This window comes from Coffea eugenioides, chromosome 9, assembly GCF_003713205.1.
Source record: "Coffea eugenioides isolate CCC68of chromosome 9, Ceug_1.0, whole genome shotgun sequence".
In the NCBI taxonomy this organism is placed as follows: Eukaryota; Viridiplantae; Streptophyta; class Magnoliopsida; order Gentianales; family Rubiaceae; genus Coffea; species Coffea eugenioides.
In genome coordinates, this window is record NC_040043.1 from 5,788,045 (window position 1) to 5,808,293 (window position 20,249).

The 20,249-nt window shown below is 35.4% G+C and overlaps 2 protein-coding genes across 5 annotated transcripts; one reads left to right on the forward strand and one right to left on the reverse strand.

Moving 5' to 3' along the window:
* Window positions 1-2,374: 2,374 nt before the first annotated feature.
* Window positions 2,375-10,825, reverse strand: LOC113783800 (putative RNA-binding protein Luc7-like 2). Of its 4 annotated transcripts, XM_027330019.1 has the most exons (13): window positions 10,559-10,822; window positions 9,998-10,050; window positions 9,577-9,745; window positions 9,430-9,493; window positions 8,334-8,413; window positions 8,074-8,227; window positions 7,199-7,260; window positions 7,041-7,103; window positions 6,220-6,278; window positions 5,824-5,905; window positions 3,930-3,973; window positions 3,604-3,852; window positions 2,375-2,655 (listed from the first exon to the last, which is right to left on the reverse strand). In XM_027330019.1, exons 1-13 carry the CDS (start codon window positions 10,703-10,705, stop codon window positions 2,637-2,639), a joined length of 1,245 nt encoding a protein of 414 aa, XP_027185820.1. In that variant the 5' UTR covers window positions 10,706-10,822; the 3' UTR covers window positions 2,375-2,636. The 4 variants fall into 4 exon arrangements, with proteins under 4 accessions (XP_027185820.1, XP_027185821.1, XP_027185823.1 ...); XM_027330020.1 differs by lacking the exons at window positions 2,375-2,655; window positions 3,604-3,852 and adding an exon at window positions 5,490-5,545 and having other exon boundaries at window positions 3,932-3,973; window positions 10,559-10,825; XM_027330022.1 differs by lacking the exons at window positions 2,375-2,655; window positions 3,604-3,852; window positions 3,930-3,973 and adding an exon at window positions 6,044-6,091 and having other exon boundaries at window positions 5,821-5,905; window positions 10,559-10,825.
* Window positions 10,826-11,939: 1,114 nt separating this feature from the next.
* On the forward strand, window positions 11,940-17,264 carry LOC113783801 (ER membrane protein complex subunit 10). The gene is made up of 9 exons (XM_027330023.1): window positions 11,940-12,468; window positions 12,855-12,917; window positions 13,009-13,104; window positions 13,638-13,685; window positions 14,562-14,633; window positions 14,943-15,001; window positions 15,440-15,530; window positions 15,633-15,780; window positions 16,946-17,264. Exons 1-8 carry the CDS (start codon window positions 12,124-12,126, stop codon window positions 15,774-15,776), a joined length of 918 nt encoding a protein of 305 aa, XP_027185824.1. The 5' UTR covers window positions 11,940-12,123; the 3' UTR covers window positions 15,777-15,780; window positions 16,946-17,264.
* Window positions 17,265-20,249: the final 2,985 nt, after the last annotated feature.

Sequence of the window (20,249 nt, forward strand, 5' to 3'; positions counted from 1 at the left end):
GACAACCCCGAGACAGCCAATACAAAATTTTTAAATTTGATGATACAGGTTGCCTTTGTGGAATCAGATATAGCAATGACTGTTGTGCTTAAAAATTCACAAAATGAAGTAGATGCTCAATAAATTTTTTTTTTTGCGGTCTTTTAGTAGCATTTTTGGATTCCAATCCTCATTGAATTTGAGAAACACAAGCCTAACCTCCAACTACTAAACTATTGCTAAATGTGCTAAATGTACGTGTGAACTATCATTTCACGTAATTAACCTCTGAAAAATTGGGGCAAGGAATTCCAAAAAAAAAAAAAATTTTTTTTGAAAGAAGCTGTTCCAAAACATGTTAAAAACTCAAAATATGTTTTTCAACTATTTTTTCTTCTCGCATACACATTTACTTCAATTAAGATATTCTTCAATTAGGACATCAGGTAGCTACTTTGGTGGAAGATATTCTTCAATTAAAAATGTTGTTTCAAATGTGCTCTTTTTGTCTAGTTAAAAATGATAAGGATAATATAAATTCTAAGATGAGCTCTCTTGTTTTAGGCATTACATTAGACGAGAAAATCATACTTCCTCAATATCATGTGCACTGACTGATTGTAAGGCCAATTCAAGCCTTTACTCGCAATTATATAGCTTCTGTTTTCGACAAAAAAAAAAATTACACATTTATTTCAAACGTCGCTCTAGTATTATTTTTCTAAAATACCTAGTAAAAGAAAAATCCATCCAAAGAAAAACCAAACCGGTGCAGCCGCATTTGTCTTTCGCAAAATAATGCGCGGAGGTGGACTGTTACCCAGTGACCTCAATGGTTAAACAACAAGTTTTCCGACGTCAATTGCAAAAGCTGCTAATCATATTAATGAATTTCTAGAGTCGATTTCCACCTAATTATAGGCACTTTATTATAAGCAGAATCTCTTGCAAAAACCCACATATTATTATCAGCAAAAAAAAACTTCGGACGACGGCATATGAAATCTATGAGTTCATTTCCTCGAAACGTTCTTGAGTGCCAGTCTTGCAGAGTACCTTGGTCGCTAGAGAGAGAGAGTTCGAGATTTTCCCTCTTGTAGTAAGCTTTGATACCAAATTGGAACAAACACCTCGCTGCTTTGATAAGGTCGGGCACAGTACAAGATATTCTTGCGTTCACATCACTGGTGGAGGACATCATTGCACTAGCCAGCTTGTTTGAATTGTGCTCCTTCTGTGCGAGAAATTCTGATAGTAAACTGATTAATGTCTCAACCTATATGCAATAGGCATGTTTAGAGACGAAGAGAGAACTTTTATTAATCCTTAATAACTAGCTAATTTGGAAGGAAGGAAATGAAAAGAAAAGAAAGATTTTGGAAGGATAATAAAGTTTTTTCATTGTTTAGGAGCTAAAATATGAAAGAAAGGAAAGATTTGAAAAGATTTCATCACCCTCTACAGTAAAGGAAAACTTTCCGCCCAAAATTGGTCAAAAAGCGAAGGAAAATGCAAAAGTCTTAAGTAAGTTTTCAAATATAACAAAACTACTCTTAAAATCCTGGTATAAAAAATTTTAATCCCCCATGAGTTCTCCCACCAGAAAACCCTCAAAACACCTCCTTTCACTTTATAAAAAGGACACATTTGTAAAATGACTTGTTTGAATATCTTTTCTTTTTATTTGTATTCAACTTCCAAACAAAAGAAAACTAATACCTTCTTTGATTTCTTAAAACTCCCAAACAACTTAGATAAAAACTTGGGTTAAAAACAAAAAAACCTCCCGTAATATACCTAATACACAGAAAACCCCCGTAATTTCAAAACATACAAAACGACACCTTATGTTTTGAACTAAATTATAAACTAACAGAATTCGTTAAACTTAACGAAAATAACAATTTCAGCTGTTAAACTTACCAGATTCCACTAAATTTACTGTTAAATTTACCAAATTCTATTAATTTTTTTATTAAATTTACCGAATTTCGTTAAATTTAACAAATTTTGTTTAATTTACAATTTAGTTCATAACATAAATTATCATTTTGTATATTTTTAAATCATAGGGGACTTTTCTGTATATTAAATATATCACAAAGAATTTTTTTATTTTTAACCCTAAAAACTTCGATCCTTTCTCATCCTTTCTTTTCTATTCTAAACTCCCAAACTAGCTACTGTATCGTGGTACACTTTGTATGGCTGATTGCGCAGTTGCTCAAATACTGTAAAGTCTATTTTATCTATAAAATCATCTATCATTTTCAGGGAAAAAAAAAAGAAAAAGAATCCCCACTTCACAGAAGGGAGTTGAAAAATCAAAATCAAATCAGCATCAGTCCCACCCGATGTTTTGCCAGAGCTCGTTTCACTAACCAAAATTAACAAGTTCCCAGCAACCGAAGCACAAAACTTTTTTTACTTGCGAGGATCATGCTAGTTTAACAAATAAAATAAAACTAGTAGTATAAAGCTGACATACACAAGCGGTTGTAAACAACAGCAGGCGGGTTCCACTAGCAAATACAAAAGACCAATCTTCGACGTCCACAACTTAAAATAAACAGAGTAACATCTTGCGAATCCTACATCAGGTCAGCACCGACCAGACCAACAAAAAATCCAATCTATCTTTCCAAAACCATTTTCAGCTAGTAACGGTCAGAGCGCCTGACAAGAAAAAGGAAAAGATTAGCAGCATATACTTCTACCACAAGAAGTAAAAATTGAGAAAATCAACAGAAGTTCTACTAAATTCAGAACAAAATTGGAATAGACAAGCACACATATTGCTCGAGTGCACATAAGAGGCATGAGTAGATTACTGAAGCTCTTCCAACCAGACTATCCAAAACCGCGATTCAGAAATGCATCAGTAAACAAGGTACCAAGTAAATGAATTACATCTGTAGGAACATGACCACATAGCAAGAAGATGTAAATTGTGATTCTTTTGAGGCAGCAATGACAGTAATCACCCCCTTCCAATGAAAGGGAGGAGTCACAGCTGAGCAAGAATAATCAAGGTAAAAAAAAAAAAAAAAGAGGAAAATCCAATGTCTCAACAGAGAGAGAGAGAGAGAGGAGGAACATCCAATGTATTTTAATCGACATTTGTATCTGATCTAAAAGATCAAATGACATATGAATATCCCCATTTCACTTACAATAAAAAAACATAAATTTTGAGGTAACCAGTACATGGTATTAGAGCATGCAAAGACTCACATGAGAGTAGGTCGGGTTTCAGGCAGTCATTGCAACAAAATAACAATGACTTGCTACACTTTAAAATAACAATTACCAACTACATGTGGTTTCCCCATAAAGAAGATTAGTTTGATATTTCAAGAACAAGAATAAGAATATTCACGATCCATTATCCATGTTTGCTTGTACAGGTCAATCTATTAAAGCACAAAAATGTACAAATTTTTAGGAATAAAGCATATTTGAAATATAAATGACCATGGTGATACAAATCAGTTACTATGCCTCCGTAGGGAGTCCAAAAGCAAAAGGCTAAAGAAATTGCTTTTTGATATTCAGCATGTAAATCAGATTTTTCAACTTAATATAACAGAACAACTATAAACAGAAGGTTATTAGTTAATATACCTGTGGCGATCATAGTCTCTAGAACGTTCCCTTGATCGGGATCGTGATCTGCGGCGACTCCTTGAATCATAGCTGCGAGAATGATCTCTTTCTCTATCACGCTCGCGATCATAACCACGATTACGATCATAATCTCGATCTCGGTCTCTGCTCTGTCGATCATGATCCCTCCCTCGGTCACGGCTGTCACCTTGTTCCACATCCTTACTAGGTTCCCTGTCACGATCCCGACTTCTGCGCTCTCTTGATCTGCACAAAAAACATTAAACTTCCCTCCCCAACAAAGTGGAAAGAACAAATGAGAGGAAAGAAAGTGCAAGATATACCTCCTCTCTTCTTCATGGGCTTTTCGCTTCTTGTTTCTCTCTTCCTGAGAATTCATCACCAAGTACAATTGAAACAAGTTCCAAAATTCAACTTCTCAACCAGTTCTAATATGAAGAGACATGCTTGAGACAAGAAATGAAGTATCTTAAAAAATCCCAAAACCACCACTTCCTCCTCCCCCCCCCCCCGGGTGCCAAAAAAAAAAGGAAAAAGGTGAGGATCATCGTATGATATGGAACTGCCTCCCAATGGTACATCACCACTGATAAAATAATTTAGGTCTCAGAAGGGAACATCCTCCCCATAAACATGCCTAATGAAGAACAAATCATGTGCCCCACATAAAGCTGTGCTTGGAAGCTCTTGTTCCCCAAGAAGTGGTCCATATAATCAGGAAACTAGCTCGTGTCTTTAAATAATGGCAAAAAATGAGAAAAACAACAGTAGCAAATGAAGCTAAGACATTCCAAAAAGCATTTATGAAAGCAGGTGCACAAACCTTTATAGCTTGCTTAAAGGATCAAAGCAAAAAAAATTTCAAAATGTGTTCAGGAAGAAACTTTCACCTTTTTTTTTTTTGGGGGGGGGGGGGGAGGGGGAATTTTGCCAAATCTTTTCCTAGTATGGCCAAATTAAATCAACCAAAAGAAAATTAAATGCCAGTATCTGTGGAAGTGTCAGACCAAAGGTTAGCTATATCTCAAGTTGGTATGTATGGGAATTAAAAGAGCCGAATAACCTCCACACCATATTATTATTGTAATTTTCAGCCTATTCTCTAATGCACCTCCCATAGAGATACTAGTAAATCACATGTATCATCCAAAAGTTCATTTCAGAGCAATGTCATAAATGAGTCCAGTTTTGGACCGGAAGGATAAGACATTTCACTAATAGTAAGCATATGTCCTCAACTTCTTAATTTTTAAACAAAACAAACAAGAAAGAACAAAGATGGAGAGAATTTTTGTACTAATAATGTAGGACTAAGTGAGATTATTAACAAAGCACACTTCATTTTCATTCTTTCCTTTTCCCCTTCCTTTCAGGTAATCTCATGGGAAGTGCGAGTGCCAAACATCACAGACCATGCCTATAAAACAACTGACTGGAGAAATTTAATCGTGGAGAAAAATGCAGAACTTAACTGAAACAAGAAAACTCGTACATGGAATGCGTAAAAGATACTGCTAGTATGAATCTTTATTCATACAGAACAAATCACCATGCAAAACCTCCAATGACATGCACATGAACATTCTCTGACTTAAAAAAATTTACTTCTCAATATAACATGTACCAGAACTTTCTCCAGGTTTGGCCAAAAGTCCATCTAGGCGACGTGATACTTGGGAGATTGACAAGCGCCAATTTCAAATTGGCAATTTTTCTCTATCCATAGCAAATTAGAATAACTTATATTCAACAGACAAAACCTGTATACTTTTTTACAGGAACCCCAATCCGAAGTCACAGAGAAATAAAACTGAAGTTTTCTGAGAACAAATTGAATTGTAATATTCATTATACACTCTTTTTTCCAAGGATAGAAAACTCACAGAGGGCATATAAACTGAGAATCTCTATAGAAGTAAGTGAAACATTATAGCAGCACCTGAATCAAATATTATAATGACCAACTTAGGTATACACCAAATACAAATAATCCATAAACTGTCATCTAAAATTAAAAAATATATATATGAAATCTGTATGATTCCAATCATTCACAGCTTTAGTCAAAAAACTAAGGCCTTATAGATGCAGCGAACAAATAAACTACCGAGCTAAAATAGGCTCCAAAGACCTCCACAATAATTTTAAAGATATCCATCCATGAGACAAAAGTCAAAATTATTCAAGAAGAATTGGTTGGCCCTTTCAAAATCTCACCTGAAGCTCGGCCAACTTTTCGCGGATTTGCATATAGCCTAAGTGAAGCTTTCCTCCAAAATGATCAGCTAAACGGCGATCACTGAAAATAATCAAAAAGGAAAAGCATAACTTGGTAATTAACTCTCCATATGAGACAAACAGAACATATAGAGCTGGCCCACAATCTTCTACCTAATGATAGCATGATCAACAACCATAAAACAGAAAAATAACGCACATTCTTTAGCTGCAAAAGTATATCCTCGTAAAACTGGGCCACAAAAGCCTGCTGGTGACAAGGAGGTATAATTTCCAGGTCAAGCACTGAAGCACTACAAACTCTAAAAACTAATTTTTTCCATCCATAAAAAAGCCACGAGTTAAAAGTTTCGAAGAATTCAAGAGAAAATTCACCTGTCATAAACACTCAAAAATGCTCCACATATGTCGCAGACACGTAGCTTTTGATCAGTCTGAGGAAGAAATGAACAATTACATTAGAATAGCCAAAGATTAGCATCTAGTTTTACATTGGAGATTACCGCTAATTTATCAACCATGTCTAAAGTAGCCATTTAAAGGTCTTGAACAAAACATTGCCGGACCACAAACTAAATGTACATATCTTTCAACCAAAACATAGATTCCACAGAAAATGGGTATCAATACTTTCCAGCTTCTACCCATAAAAATATAAAAAATTCAAAAATAAAAAAAATTTACCCATACAGTAACACTCCTCTTCACCACAATGGACGACCCAATTTTTAACACTAGTTTTAGAAGTTGAGCCATTCTGTTTTAAGCTCTATTCTATTTCTCGGTACTTCAAATGTTTGACTTGTAAATGATAGGAAGATACATGATGATAGGATAGCTCCACTGCCCCATTCACCCATATCTTGTGGAAAATTGAAGGTTTTGAAATTTTTTTAATGGAAGAATAGCCAAGCGCCGGACTACCACTTTTGTATGAAGGTTGGACCTTGTCTGCAGGCATCACTATAACTCATCTGCTTCACTTCAAACCATGGACAACCTTCATATCTAAGTTCAACTTTGTTTATTTCACCAATGTGGTGGAACACTACATTTTGATCACAAATAGCTGACATTTCAATAATCCTATATAGCTTTTAATATCCCCCCCGCCCTATATACATGTAAATGGAAAAATTTTAAAAGCCAGGAAGTAAAGAAGTAAAATTTAGAAGACCATAAGAAAAGGAACTTACAATTCGCACATCAGCAGCAGTATATTTAGCAGAATCCGCAACATTTTCCTGCCGTGCTGGAAGCTGATAACAAAACACTAGTTAATCTTAATCCCATCAAAAATCTGTTTTGGCACCAAGTACAAAGAACAGAATGGATATTAATTATAAAAAAATACCTTTTTAAGTGCCTCGGCCTCTTCCAATGCTTTCTGTGCTTCATCAACCATTCCTTGTTCACCTGAAGAATGAACCAAAAATAAATGAATGTCACGAGAATCTAGTAAACTTCATGGCTAATGATCTAATGAAACTCTCACTCCCAATGTCATAAGATACTAAGAAGACTGTCATCTAAAAGTAGTTTATTGAGATTCATCATTCCAAGAGGCCGCCAATTCATCAGAAAGACAGGTATCACCATATAGCCGCCAATTCTTAGGCACTTGGATGGCTTCCTTGCTCTGTCCATTTTCCCCTCTTTTTCCCCTTGTTTTTCTTTTGCTGGATGTAATTAAGAAAGCTAACATTAACAACCTAATTCCATAAGATTACTGGTTTTCTCTTTCCTGTCCTTCAGTGCTTTAATTTTTCCTGCCTTGGAAACAAACCTTATCATAGATCCCTAAAGATTTATACTTTAAATTTAGAAAAAGAATCCTACATATTGTGTTCCCTTGAATATTAGTCTTTCCCTGTGAAGGAACCCCAAGCCATTTGTACCCACCCGACTTCAGTTGGCTTAGCAATAAAACCTTGTATTACTATCAACATAGCTTTACACCATTATTTCCTTTAAACTCATGTTTAAAACTGAATAAGCATGAACAAAGCAACAACTCATGTTAGCTCTTGAAGACTGCACAAGATTCTCAATAAGTAGACACATTAACAGAGGAAATAGAAAAGCTATAAACCCTGTCCCTTCCAGCTAGAACAACATGTCACTTAAAGTTTCAAAACTAAAAGCAGCAGAAACAGTATAGTGAACAAACAAACAATGTCCTGTGTTTATATGGGCCAAGAAATCAAAATTGTCCAGGGCAAGCTTTACCAAGATCCTCAGCTTTCTTTAGCTTCTCATTTATCATTTCCTGTATACGAGGATCAGGAGTAGCAGCAGGCAAAGGTGCCAATTGGGGAGGGTTCGTAAGAGGCTGAGGTAGCGAAGCTCGATCCTTGTTGAAAGCATCCAAAAGTAGCATCGACTGCCATTAAGAAAAGATACATATGCATGAATCTGGAAGTCAATTTAGCCCAGTGCAATAATTCCATAGTAATCAGCAACCATGGGTGCTGAAAAGCAGGCATTACCTGTTTGTCTGCTCTTTTAGTCCTGAGCTCTTCCACCACTTCAAGAGCTCTAATCTTCATATCCGTCTTGCCTTCAAGATCTATATGATTATTCAATCACAGGCAGCATTACAAATACTAACGACCTTATAAAATCATTCTCATCCTAGAAAGTCAGAGTTACTACTAAAACGGAGTCATACATTCATCTATGACTAGTGTGTGACTAGTGTTGACACACTGTACAAGAAATACATGGTGAATCCAAAGAAACCATATACACTATCAGGAATGACTTCCAACAGGCTATTAAAAAGTAGATACCTCCCACTTCTTAAGTATACTTCATCTGTAGTAGAACATATCTAAGAGATCTATGCCATGCCAGGGCATCATTATAAATGCAAAAGGAATTGTATGACACAAAGCAATTCAAGCTAAATGATACAATCTATGCACACCATGTAAATGCTTTATATTCAAGAAGTATAACCAGAAAAGAGGATTTAACCAGACACTTCCTTCAACAAGGTCTGACACAAGTCACAACAGGACTTTTTTTATATTATTGATGCAGGAATGACCATGTTAGGACCAAAAAAAAGGACTGACAAGCCTGGGATTAAATTTTGGATCAGTTTGATAACCATAACACATCATTTTAAATGTCAGAGACTGAAAATGGATAACACAAAAATGTGAAGGTCCATAAATTTCTGACTATTCATGATATATTCATCAGCTATCTTGGGCATTCCTACACCATAGGAGGTATTTTCCTGCAAGAATACTCGTGATTCTAATTTCTCTTCAGGAGCTTATTTCATGCTATCTGCCAGATTTTCCTACACAAAAAGGCAAAATAGAACCAGGAAAAGAAATCCAACATTCTAACTTTTTCTGCATTAATTTAGATAAGACCTACCAACATTACTTTCAACTTACATTTAATGCATACACAAAGTCAAGATCAAATATGCTTTAGAACATTTTTGTTCAAAGAACAATGATCTTTCACTTGTTAACCATATTAAAGATGATACTGCAGAAATAGATGACATAGGTCGTAGAAGAAAGTTCAGTTCAATAGAAAAATATGAATGTGTTAGGACTTTACCATATTGATCAGCTTCTTTCAGCTTCTCCTTGATTTGTTTTGATAATTCTAGAATCTCTGGTGTCTGCCAGTCAGATTATTAGTTCAGTCACTACAAAAGACAAAAGAGAAAAACTAAAGGAGAAGAGGCAATTATATTCTGATTACCTGCGTAACTTCGGATACTGAGATGGCAATAGCAGCCTTAGCATCTTCATCATCAAGTCTTTTAAGAGCTCTAGCAATTTTCCGGTCACACTCAACAATAAGTCTATCAATGACATCCTCCAAGTCCCTATCATAGTTGTCAGTACCTTTTGCCTTCGATTCCTCATACCTAGATAGAGTTAAAGTAACACGAAGACAAATTGAAACTTTATAGTTCAATTTCAACCACATAATGTGTCAGTCATTGATGAGATGTTGTGGACAGAAGCATGCGTCGTTCCTAAGCAATAGCATTGATAATAGTTGCCCAAAATGGATTTCTTTAAGTCATAAAACCTACAAATATCTAAAACACTGAACATATCTTGGGGTCGATCAAAAACTGGACCATAACCGCATAAAGAGTAGGTAAAAAGGATACTCTTTCCTCAGCTGCAACGAATGCACCTTTGGGCATGGTCCCATATCCATTTTCTGCAACATGTGAAGTTGAGAAAATTTATTAAACCAAAAAGTACAATTAAGAACCAAAGAAAATAATTACTTCTACTACTACTACTACTACAGATACAAGCCAACTGAGTATCAAAACTAGCCAACTGAGTATGCCCCAGATCAAAACTTCTTATTTAATTCTTTAATCTGCAAACTCAACAGCTATATCAAAGAAAGGAGCTTTTTCTCCGTTTTATAACGTTTTACAGGAATCTCAGTCACATTTATACGTCTCCATTCTACCAAAAGTACCAGCAGTTGAAATAGAAATGGAAATCCCCAACTAAAACAGCCGCTAAACTTAAATTTTGCAACTCCAATTACATCTAGCCTCTCCATTCAACCAAAAGTACCAGCAGTAAAGAAAAAATGGAAATCTGCTATACTTTTCAATCTAGGGATTAATCAAAGCATACACAGACTAAATGGAGGTAGAAAGAGGGAAAAGATGAGATTTAAGAGGAAAGCAGAAGTAAAAGGTACGCACAGTGAGTTGAAAGAGCTCATGAGGGCACAGGCCAGAGAGGAAAAGACGGCAGACGTCACGGTCGTAGTACTTGCGATCCACCTCCCTGACGTCGCCGTTTCGGTTCGCTCCCATTAAGACATCGAGTTGCTTCCTTATCGCGTCCATGGCTGAACCAGAGTTGCAGAACCCTTCTCTCTCTTTATCCGAGAGGTAGGGCTTTTTTATTTCTCGTAAACGAGAGTTAGGGTTTTCGCTCGATTGGAATCGGAGCCTATAAGGATATCAAGTCCATAAACGATTAGACTGTGTAAATTGGTTTTAAATTTAGGCCTAATTGCTAATATTAGACTGTTAGCTACTGCTTAGGCACTTGTGTGAAATACATACATATATATATATATACTTTCTATTTTTTGTGAGGTAAAATCATGGTAAAACATGTGCTTGGATAAGATACTTATTATAACACTTTTTATAATAATGAATTTTATGTGAAATAAAAAAAGTATTAGATGAGAAAATAAAAACGTAATTGAAAAATATGTTTATATTAAATAATATCTGAAAAAGATTTGGTATCCAGATCTATTTTAACAAACACATGCTTAATTGGATAGGTTAGCCAAAAATTTGCTCTATTTTAAAAAATTAAAGCCATCCCCCAATGGAGACTAAAATACAAATATACATATAGAGTATTTCCTTTTCAAAAATTTTGTTTAAAAACATAGAGTAAAGATAACACAAAAAAAAAACACGCCTAAAAAAATTTTAAAATACCCAAAAACACTCATACATCAATAGTCTTTTCCCTAACAACCTCCAACCCCGTTTAGGGTATAATCGAATCGAGTCGAACTCGAGTAGTGTAAATAAAAAAACTTGGATTCGAACTTAAGTTCGAACTCTTTGAATTCTTGAAAGTCAAGTTCAAACTCGAATTCGATTTTATTTTACATTACTCGAACTTATGTTCATTAAGCCCAATCGAGCTTAATTAAGCTTAATCGAGTTTGAAAAAAATATAAATTCATATAATTTTAAACAAGAAACAAAATAGATTTTTTATCCTAAAAATATATGTGTGTGTATGTGAAGTTTGATTGAACTCGATTAAGCTCAAGAAACTTTCAACTTTCATGTATTAAGTTCGAATTCAACTTATTAAATAGTTCAAGTAGATCAAACTCGAGTTTAAACTCGATCAATACAAGTTCGAATTCAAACTTTGATTGAGCAAGCTCGCGTGTTATTAGATTAGGTTGGACTCATTTGCACTTCTAACCGTACCTTCCCCACTACCCAGCATAGTAAGAGAAAAATACTCTAACTAGGCGACCGAGAAGGAAAGTAAAAAGAAGTGGACAAAAACATCAATGAACTTTAAGCAAAGGATTCAATAGCAATTTGCCTTTACTGTTTAAAAGAAATTTTCATGTTCCGTGACTTCATTAGTTCTGGTGTTCCGATCATTAGTCTTCTGGGGTTCTAATCGTTAGTTTTTACTCCAACAGACAAATTCCGCTGCCCGACTTCTCAACTCGTAGATTCTTTCTTTCCCCATAATTTTGGGGGGGAAAAAAATGAAGATCACCGCATATTCTCCTAAATCCTCCAGCTGGATTCTTCTTCTGCTGACTCTTTCTTTTCTTCTTACGTCGTCGTTTGCTTTCCAATCGGACGAGCTCCTCGTGGACGACGAAGAATTCGGTCTTGAAGGGGGCTCGGGATCCACCCCTGATGTGGGCTCCACTATTCCAGCCCGACCATCTCAGCCGGCCCGGAAAAGGTCTCCTCCGGATTTTAGTTCCGGATCCGACCTAGACTCCAAGGTCCAGTTCACTCTGGAGCACGCCTTCGGTGACTCCGATTTCTCTCCTGCCGGTACCTTCGCTGCCCGGGTAAAGAATTCGCCGCATAGCGGTCAGGTTCGTGCCCGACCCCTTAAAATTTTACTTTTTTCAGTACATACACGTGATTGTGGGCTTAGCAGCAGTACTCAATGCTTTTTCAGTCTTTGATTGCGCAGGTAGTTTACTTGTATTATTTACACGTCTAGAGTTGCTGGGGTTAAATGTTTTAAGCTTTAATGCTGACTGATTAGTGGAGTGAATTGTTGTACGTGATCAATTGGAGCTGTACCTCACTCGAACTCCTACGTAGTTGAATCAATTTTTTTGCATTTGATTAGTTACATGCTATTGCTATGCTAGGATTTTAGTATAAATGCTGACATATTTATGTATAGAACATGGATTTTGTTTAAATTATTGTAGATGGCTATGTTGAGCGTTTCTTGATATGTATGGAACAGACTCTGACAAAGCTTCGATTCTCGAGGACTGATTTTACTGCTGCAGATAAGGATAATTTCAAAGTAATTGTTTATTTTGCGTGCTTTTTTTTTGGCTCAATATCCAATTTTGAAGGATTGAATGTTATGAACTATTGATGAATATTTTTTGCAGAAACTTCTGGAAGCTGATGACTTTTATAGGATCAGAATACCATCAAATCTATTAACTCCTCCTGGCAGAGATTATGTTATTTCATCTGTGAAAGCGGTAAGTTTGAATCTGCAATGTTATTGACATGCACTATACTTTGTTTGACTTGAGGACAAGTATGTCATTGAGCGTGCATGCCATGTTATGTACCATAAAGCATGAATCTTGTTTATAATTTAATGCTTGCGTGTCATGGTGTGTGCCATAAAGCATTAATCTTCTTTTCCCCAGAACTGAGAAAAGCTTTTTTTTTGCTTTAGTTTTAAAATTTAGTACCCTATACATCAGAAATTAACTTTATTTAAAGTTTGACAACGTTTTAAGTGCATATTGCATTATTTGAACTAAAACTTTTTGACTTATAGTTACTCAATGCACTTGTCACTTTGAATAGTTCCTGGTCTTGCCATTTGACTGTTTTCTTTCATCTGATATTGAAATGGTATAGGAGTTTTTTGCACTTATCATTGGTATGGTGATGCATTGGCATGATTAAAGGGGTTCTGTTTTTATTTTTCTCCCCATTCTTCTCCTTTGAGCTATGCACTGCAAAACTTTGACATGGTGCTGATGCTTTTTATGACTTCCAGAGATGTCTTCCACGTCATGGCTTGGATGAGCACATTGTCATTCACATGGTATTATTCAGTGCCAGATGTTCTATATTGCATGAACTAAATCCTTGAATATGATTTTTCTTAATCTTTTTCAGGACTTCTGCCTTTTGTGTTAAATTATTCTAAAGCATATCCTGTATAACTTTGGCTGTCTGCATGTAGCACAGCGTCATACTTTCATATCCACGTGTTCTTTGAAAGCATATCATGAGACTTCTATGAATTGGTGAATGTGTCAAATAACCACATTCCTTTATGAATTCTAGGATTGAGAAATTCTATTGGAGGATTTTGTGTTCTGTGTAGTCAATATACTTGGATGGATTCTTGTGCTTCATGAAGGTTTTGCCAGTATATTTTGAGGTTTATAAAAAGGTGAAATAATGAATAAAATAATATTCTTCTTCTTAAAACTATTCTGTCAGTCTAATGCTGTACTTCCAGCTTTTGACTTTTTCATTGTACCTACGAATGCTGGTGCAGCTGACTGAACTTCATGCCAGTTGACATAAAACCCATGTTTGTTGTTTTATGTATCTGCTTCTACCTCAATTATAACGACTTATATGTCATGAACATAAGATCAATTTTGGTGGATTTGTATATTCTTCTAGTCGTTGTTATTTGACCTAACCATGTAATAGCCTCTACCTTGCATGTTGAGGAACATGAAATGAGCTGAGAAAGTTCCAATGCTTTGTTGAAGTATGCTACTGGAATAAACAAAGTCTATTCCTGGACACTTGCTAATGTTTACCATGCAAGTTCTCATATATGCCTTTTCTTGTTTTATATTCAGGGTTTTAATTTTTTGCTTCTAATTTTGGACATTTTCAAATTTGACTTTCTTTTGTTGTGGCAATACATGCTTCATTATTTGCTTATATACAATTCCAGGATGGTGTCAATGTCTTGGCTGTTAACTATGGTTCTCAAGGAGCATGTCAATATCCTCGGCACTTGAAATTTGTAAGTGCATACTTAGCAATTCGTTTTTTCCTTTCTTCCCTGACCTTGTTTTAATACTTGTAGTAGCCAGAATAATAATTTAAAGTTTCCTGTATTTGATCGAAATACATCAGTCGATCTTGCTGGACACTTAATTTGGAATATTGACTGACTCGGATAATTTGAAGATTTGTAAGGGTTGCTACCTTTTCCTGTAGAAGTACTATGATTATACCATGCCTTTTAAGTTGTAGGGAACTGTTGACTGAAAAACTGCTATGGGTAGATATCATTTTATGTCTTAATATGATTTTATTGTCTCTTTTGCAGCCAAAAAGGTGGTTGTTTAACTCGCACACTGTCTTAAAGAGTGGTGAGCAGGCGCCAAGGTGATCTTCTAGTTTGTATGATTTTTGCTTTAGTTTTTCCCGTTGTTTATTAGGGTGTCTTTTGTAACCATATAGTGATTGTCATCCTTCTTGTGTTTTGCTGTGGTGCAAATAATGTAATTCATCGTTGCTAAACCAAACTTTGTTTAAGTCGAAGCACTTTCAATTTCACAAATTTACTGGACCATTTGGGGAATTCACTTGATTTAATATTGTTTATTTGTTTTATACTCATTAGGAGGAACGAATATGCTACATTTCCTTTTGATACCCTTTATTTTCCCTTGTTTACATATTCAAGTTTGTTTTTATGATTGGGATTGGTATGTAATTGACCAAATATTTGAAACAGAACTCCAGTACTTTCCCTTGTCTACATCTTCAAGTTTGTTTTTATAATTGGGATGAGTATGTAATTGACCAAAATATTTGTAACAGAACTCCAGTATTTTCTGAAGAAACTGCTGTTGGTGAGAATGGAGAAGGTGAAGGAGTAGCACCTCCAGAGAGATCATTTTGGGCTAAATATGTGAGAATCACTATAGCCATATACTTGTGGTTGTTCCTGATCTGATAATGAGATTTACTGGTGCTTCTTTTGGTGTTCATTGTTCTTCCATCTCTCTTTCAGTGGATGTACTTGCTTCCTCTGGGACTTATTGTGATGAATGCTATGACCCAAGCAATGAACATGCCTGAGGAACAACAGGGTGGTGGACAAGCTGGCTCTCAGGTGCAGCAACGTGGACAAAGTGCTGCAGTGCGAAGAAGATGAGTGGGTTAGTTCGTACGTTGTAGATCATGTTTCAACAACTATTTTTGTTCAGCCCTGATAGTTATTCCTGATCTTAGTTTTATTCGCATTTTGTAAGGTTGTCTCGAAATCTAGGTTCTCTCTCATTTTAAATGTGATTTCCATGAGGTTTTAAAATCTCATTACACTTGTAAGGTGGTTTTGACTTTTGGAATTCAATATTCGGTACTGGTGATGTTTCTCTCTTTTTTTACTTTTGCAAATAAGGCATGCATGCTTTGATGTTGGCAAGATGATGTATGAGAAGGTAGAGAATATATACAGATTTTTGGCTAATGCAATAAAAAGTTAAGACAGTGTGGTTTAGGATCGATTTTCTGAAGTTTAGCAGACCCTTTCTGCTTTTTCTTTAGAAATTAGGATTTTAGTCACAAGATTCACACAGAATGAGTAGGGCCTGAAGTTGGTTATTATTTGTCTTCCGCTTATGAATGATTTCATATATTAATGTCTGTAATGAATTTAGATGCCATCAATTCTATGTGCCATCATTTCTGTGATGTTAATTTGTTATAGTGCTAGCTTAATGTATCTGACAAGATTCTCAAATTTTGTGTTTGAAAAACTTATTCTTCTTTGGCCCTTTCATTGTTCGCTCTGTAGTTCCTAAGTTGTTGGGATTAGCCTGTCCTTGCCGCCAAAGCAACTCGCCTAGGTTCACCTGAGAAGATATTTTCATCCAATGGAAAACCTAGTGCTGTTGTTGCTCTACTTACAGAACATCGTATGGAGGGGGTGATATGAGTTGTACCATACAGTGCTTTTATATACCGTAGGTTTTGAAGCATGGACTACAAGTAATTTGGTATAGGAACACCTGTATTTTTGCTCTTTTGTGTCACTTGTGGTAGAATATTTCTTGTTACCTGACCCTCCTGGCACTAGATGGTCCAGTATTTGTCAAGTCGTAGTAGATCTATTCATGTGTTGTACTTTCTCTTGGAGGTGAGGTGAATGTGAACTTTTGTCTAATGTATGCAATTGATTTTACTGTTAACTGCACTATTTGTAGTTTAAAAAAATTTGTGTTAATAGAACAATGCATTTAGAACCAGATAATGCAATCACCAGAGTGTTTCTTAAGCTTGGGAAATGCATATATGTAGTTGACTGTAATTCTTGTGGTACAGGATGAAGGAAATAGGTCTGAACAGGAGTTTGCGTTGGCCAGTCATCAATATGAAAGCATTACATGCAAGGTTATTTTTGCCTGGCTGGAAATCCAGTTTGGATCTCGTCCGTCTTGTGGGAATTTTGGAAGCAAGTTCTTTTCCAGCACACTGGTTTGGACTGATGTTTTAGCTTGTGCCCGTCCCATAGTCTTTTTTGCTTTGAGGTGGCCAATACTTGATGCATCCACAATTTTTTCAAAGAAAATTTCCTGGATAGTCCCATGCTGAACATTCATGTATGATTACTATTATTTTGGTTGTGGCCCATGTTTTGTAACTTACAAATTTGAACTTTAGTTATTTAGTTAGTATTTAAAAGTGACTTGTCAAACTCAAGTGAATTAGATGAATCATTAGAAAAGATAACCATGTCAATGATTATTTGAACGAGACAGTTGCTAGATTTTATACCCCACAAAAATGAGAAAATAAAATTGAGAAAGAAGGATGCAAAAGGGCTGGTGCCTAACAGGTTTATTTGAAACTTATTATGGCATCTCCATACTTGGAAGTCGTAAACACGGGGATTAATTGGAAAAGACAATTAAAGGGGAAGCTTCCTAAACATCATAATCATAAACATGGTTTTACTTAAATAACTACATATTTTATTCAATAATTAATTTTTTTAAATTCTGAATTCAACTAAAAGTTGTGTTTATCGAATGGTACAAATGATTATATTAGGTGGATCTGGTAAGAAACCGAGTGATTTTTCTCGAGTTTGTGCTCTAAGGGCGCTCTTGAATCAAGCTCGAGTGGTACCCAATTCAAGTTCATACTCGAAAGATAAGGATATTACTCGAGCTTGATCGAGCAATGATACCTAAACTCAAGATCGACTCAATGCAGTTGTGATACTGTTCAATCTTGACTGGTTAAGACTGAATAAGAGTAATGAGTGTTAACGAGCTTGAATGCTTAATTAAAGCAAGCATTCAAGCTCGTCCGAGTTTGAAAGTGATTCTTATATAATTATAATATTACCTTTTTGTCATTTAAGAATTTTACAAAGCATACAAGACATCGTGCAATTTATCTAAATTATAAACCTTTATTGGTTATTTCATAATTATAATTAATATATTATATAAATAATAATAAATACTCGAGTTATTCAATGAGCACTCAAGTAGCACAAAACAATGCTCGAAATTAACTTGTTTTCTTTGTTGAGTAACTTGAATTCGAGTTCAAACTTGATCAACTCGAGTTCGAGTTCGAGCCGAGTGTTTGACCGAATTACTCTTGAGCGGCTTGACTCGCCATCAAGCCTATTGTGCTCTTTTACTCTATATTTTGTTCACCATTTTTAGTACCCCTTCATAGTTGTTCACTAGTTTAAAGTCTAGTATCATTTCCGTGGTTGAGAGTATTTGTACAACTTTATTATGAAGATAAGCTCCCTATCTACTTCATCACATCCCTGCCACCAGATTGAAAAAGATTAAAGTTTGTTTGAGATTTGAGACATTTTACGAGTTTCTTGTTTTAGGTGATGCATAGGCTTGGTGCTTAATGTTTCAAATTTGGCTTGTCCTCCTCCCTCCCAAAAAGCACCTCATTTTTAGAAGAAAATATAGAAATCTTATGGTAGAGTTTCACACTATGGAATTGGGGACAACTCCTCAACTTCGTCACAAAAAGGAAATTTAAACGAAAAAAAAATCTCAATTGAATGTTTGATTGTTAATGAATTAACTTTTTATACACTGACTGATATTTTTACACTCGCATATGATTTGATTTGCTTATTTTACTTACCAAAACGTTAACAAGATCATATGCATGTTGACTACGTCCATCGTTAATTTGCTAGCTTCACTTACTAAACACTAAATGGTCCTATACCATTAACAAAAATCCGTCATAAAAGGAAAACTAGTTAAATTCCTATAAATAGTTACCAATTCTGCCACACTGTCTTTGTAAGATTCCCACACATGTACATCATGCCACATGCATATGTATTAGCTTCTTGTTAGATTCAGAAGCTGTGCAATGGCATCATCATCTTCATCGCAGAGAATAATGGAGAAGGCAGTGGAGAAGCCAGGAGCAGGTCAGAAGAACGAGCCCAAGAATTTGCATGTTGCCCAGCCGCATGAGATAATTGAGAAGCTCAAGAACACAAAGGATTCAGGTCAAAGATCTTTCCAGTGGGCCTATGATGAGAAGCAGCTGCAGCAGGTTTGGGAGTGGCAAAGCAAGATGAGTTTTCAAGAACTCTTGAGCCATGTAATTTATGGAGAAGGAGAAGAAGTTGTGTGGGATGATGATGTCTTTGGTGTGCGGCAAAACAAAGAAATTTCCCAGCCCCAGCCACAGGTCTCTGTAGAGAAATTCAAGGATAATTAGGTTAGAACTTTTGCATGGGGTTGTAAAAATTTCTGGCACGTAAATTGGGCACTTTTTTTTTTTTTTTTTTTACTAATTTTCCTTTTAGCTGAATTGGGGAATGAAGTAGATGATTCCTGTATCTTTAAAAAAACAAACAAATAATTTGGCATTTTTCAATTTAGAGCATTTCGAAAGGTTTTGCTCATTAAAGAAGGGAGAAAATGGAGTTGAAAAAATGTAGGAAAGACTGTTGATAGGGGAGATTTCCAGAATGGTGAAAATTTCATATAGGAGTTCTTCTATAAGCTACTATGGTAAAACTCCGCAATGACAAAATTTACCTTCTAGTTAAAGTATCTCATTGGAGAGAATTTTACCCTCTTTTTGTTCTCTTTTTTTTTTTTTTTTTAATTTTCCTTTTGAAATAGTAATCTGAACACCTTTCATTTGGCTAAATTGGGATTCAATTACGTTTGTATTTTTTATTTAGTTTGAAATGATCAGGCCTTTCATGATTTAAACCATTTTACATTGTACACTAGTCTTTGAATTTAGTGCCCTATAAGTTTTTATTAGAGAAGGGAAAAAATGTAATTGAGAAAATATGAAAAAGGTTGTTGATAGGGGAGATTACGTGAACCGTGAAGATTTAGTAAAGCTTTGCTATGAACATCTGTGCATGCTTCCAATTGCCACGTTTGCTGATTAATTATTTCAAGTCCAAATATTATTATGAGACTTTCAATTACCACATATGCTAATTAACTCTTTAAGTCTAGATTTATTGCGAGATTTAGTCAGAATTTTAAATGGCTACTTTCTCATGCGAGAATAACGCAGGGTCGACAAGACTGTCACCTGCCAAAATAATTCGGTTGATTAGCATTAAATGCAAACAATGCTTTGAGCATTGGTTTCTCGT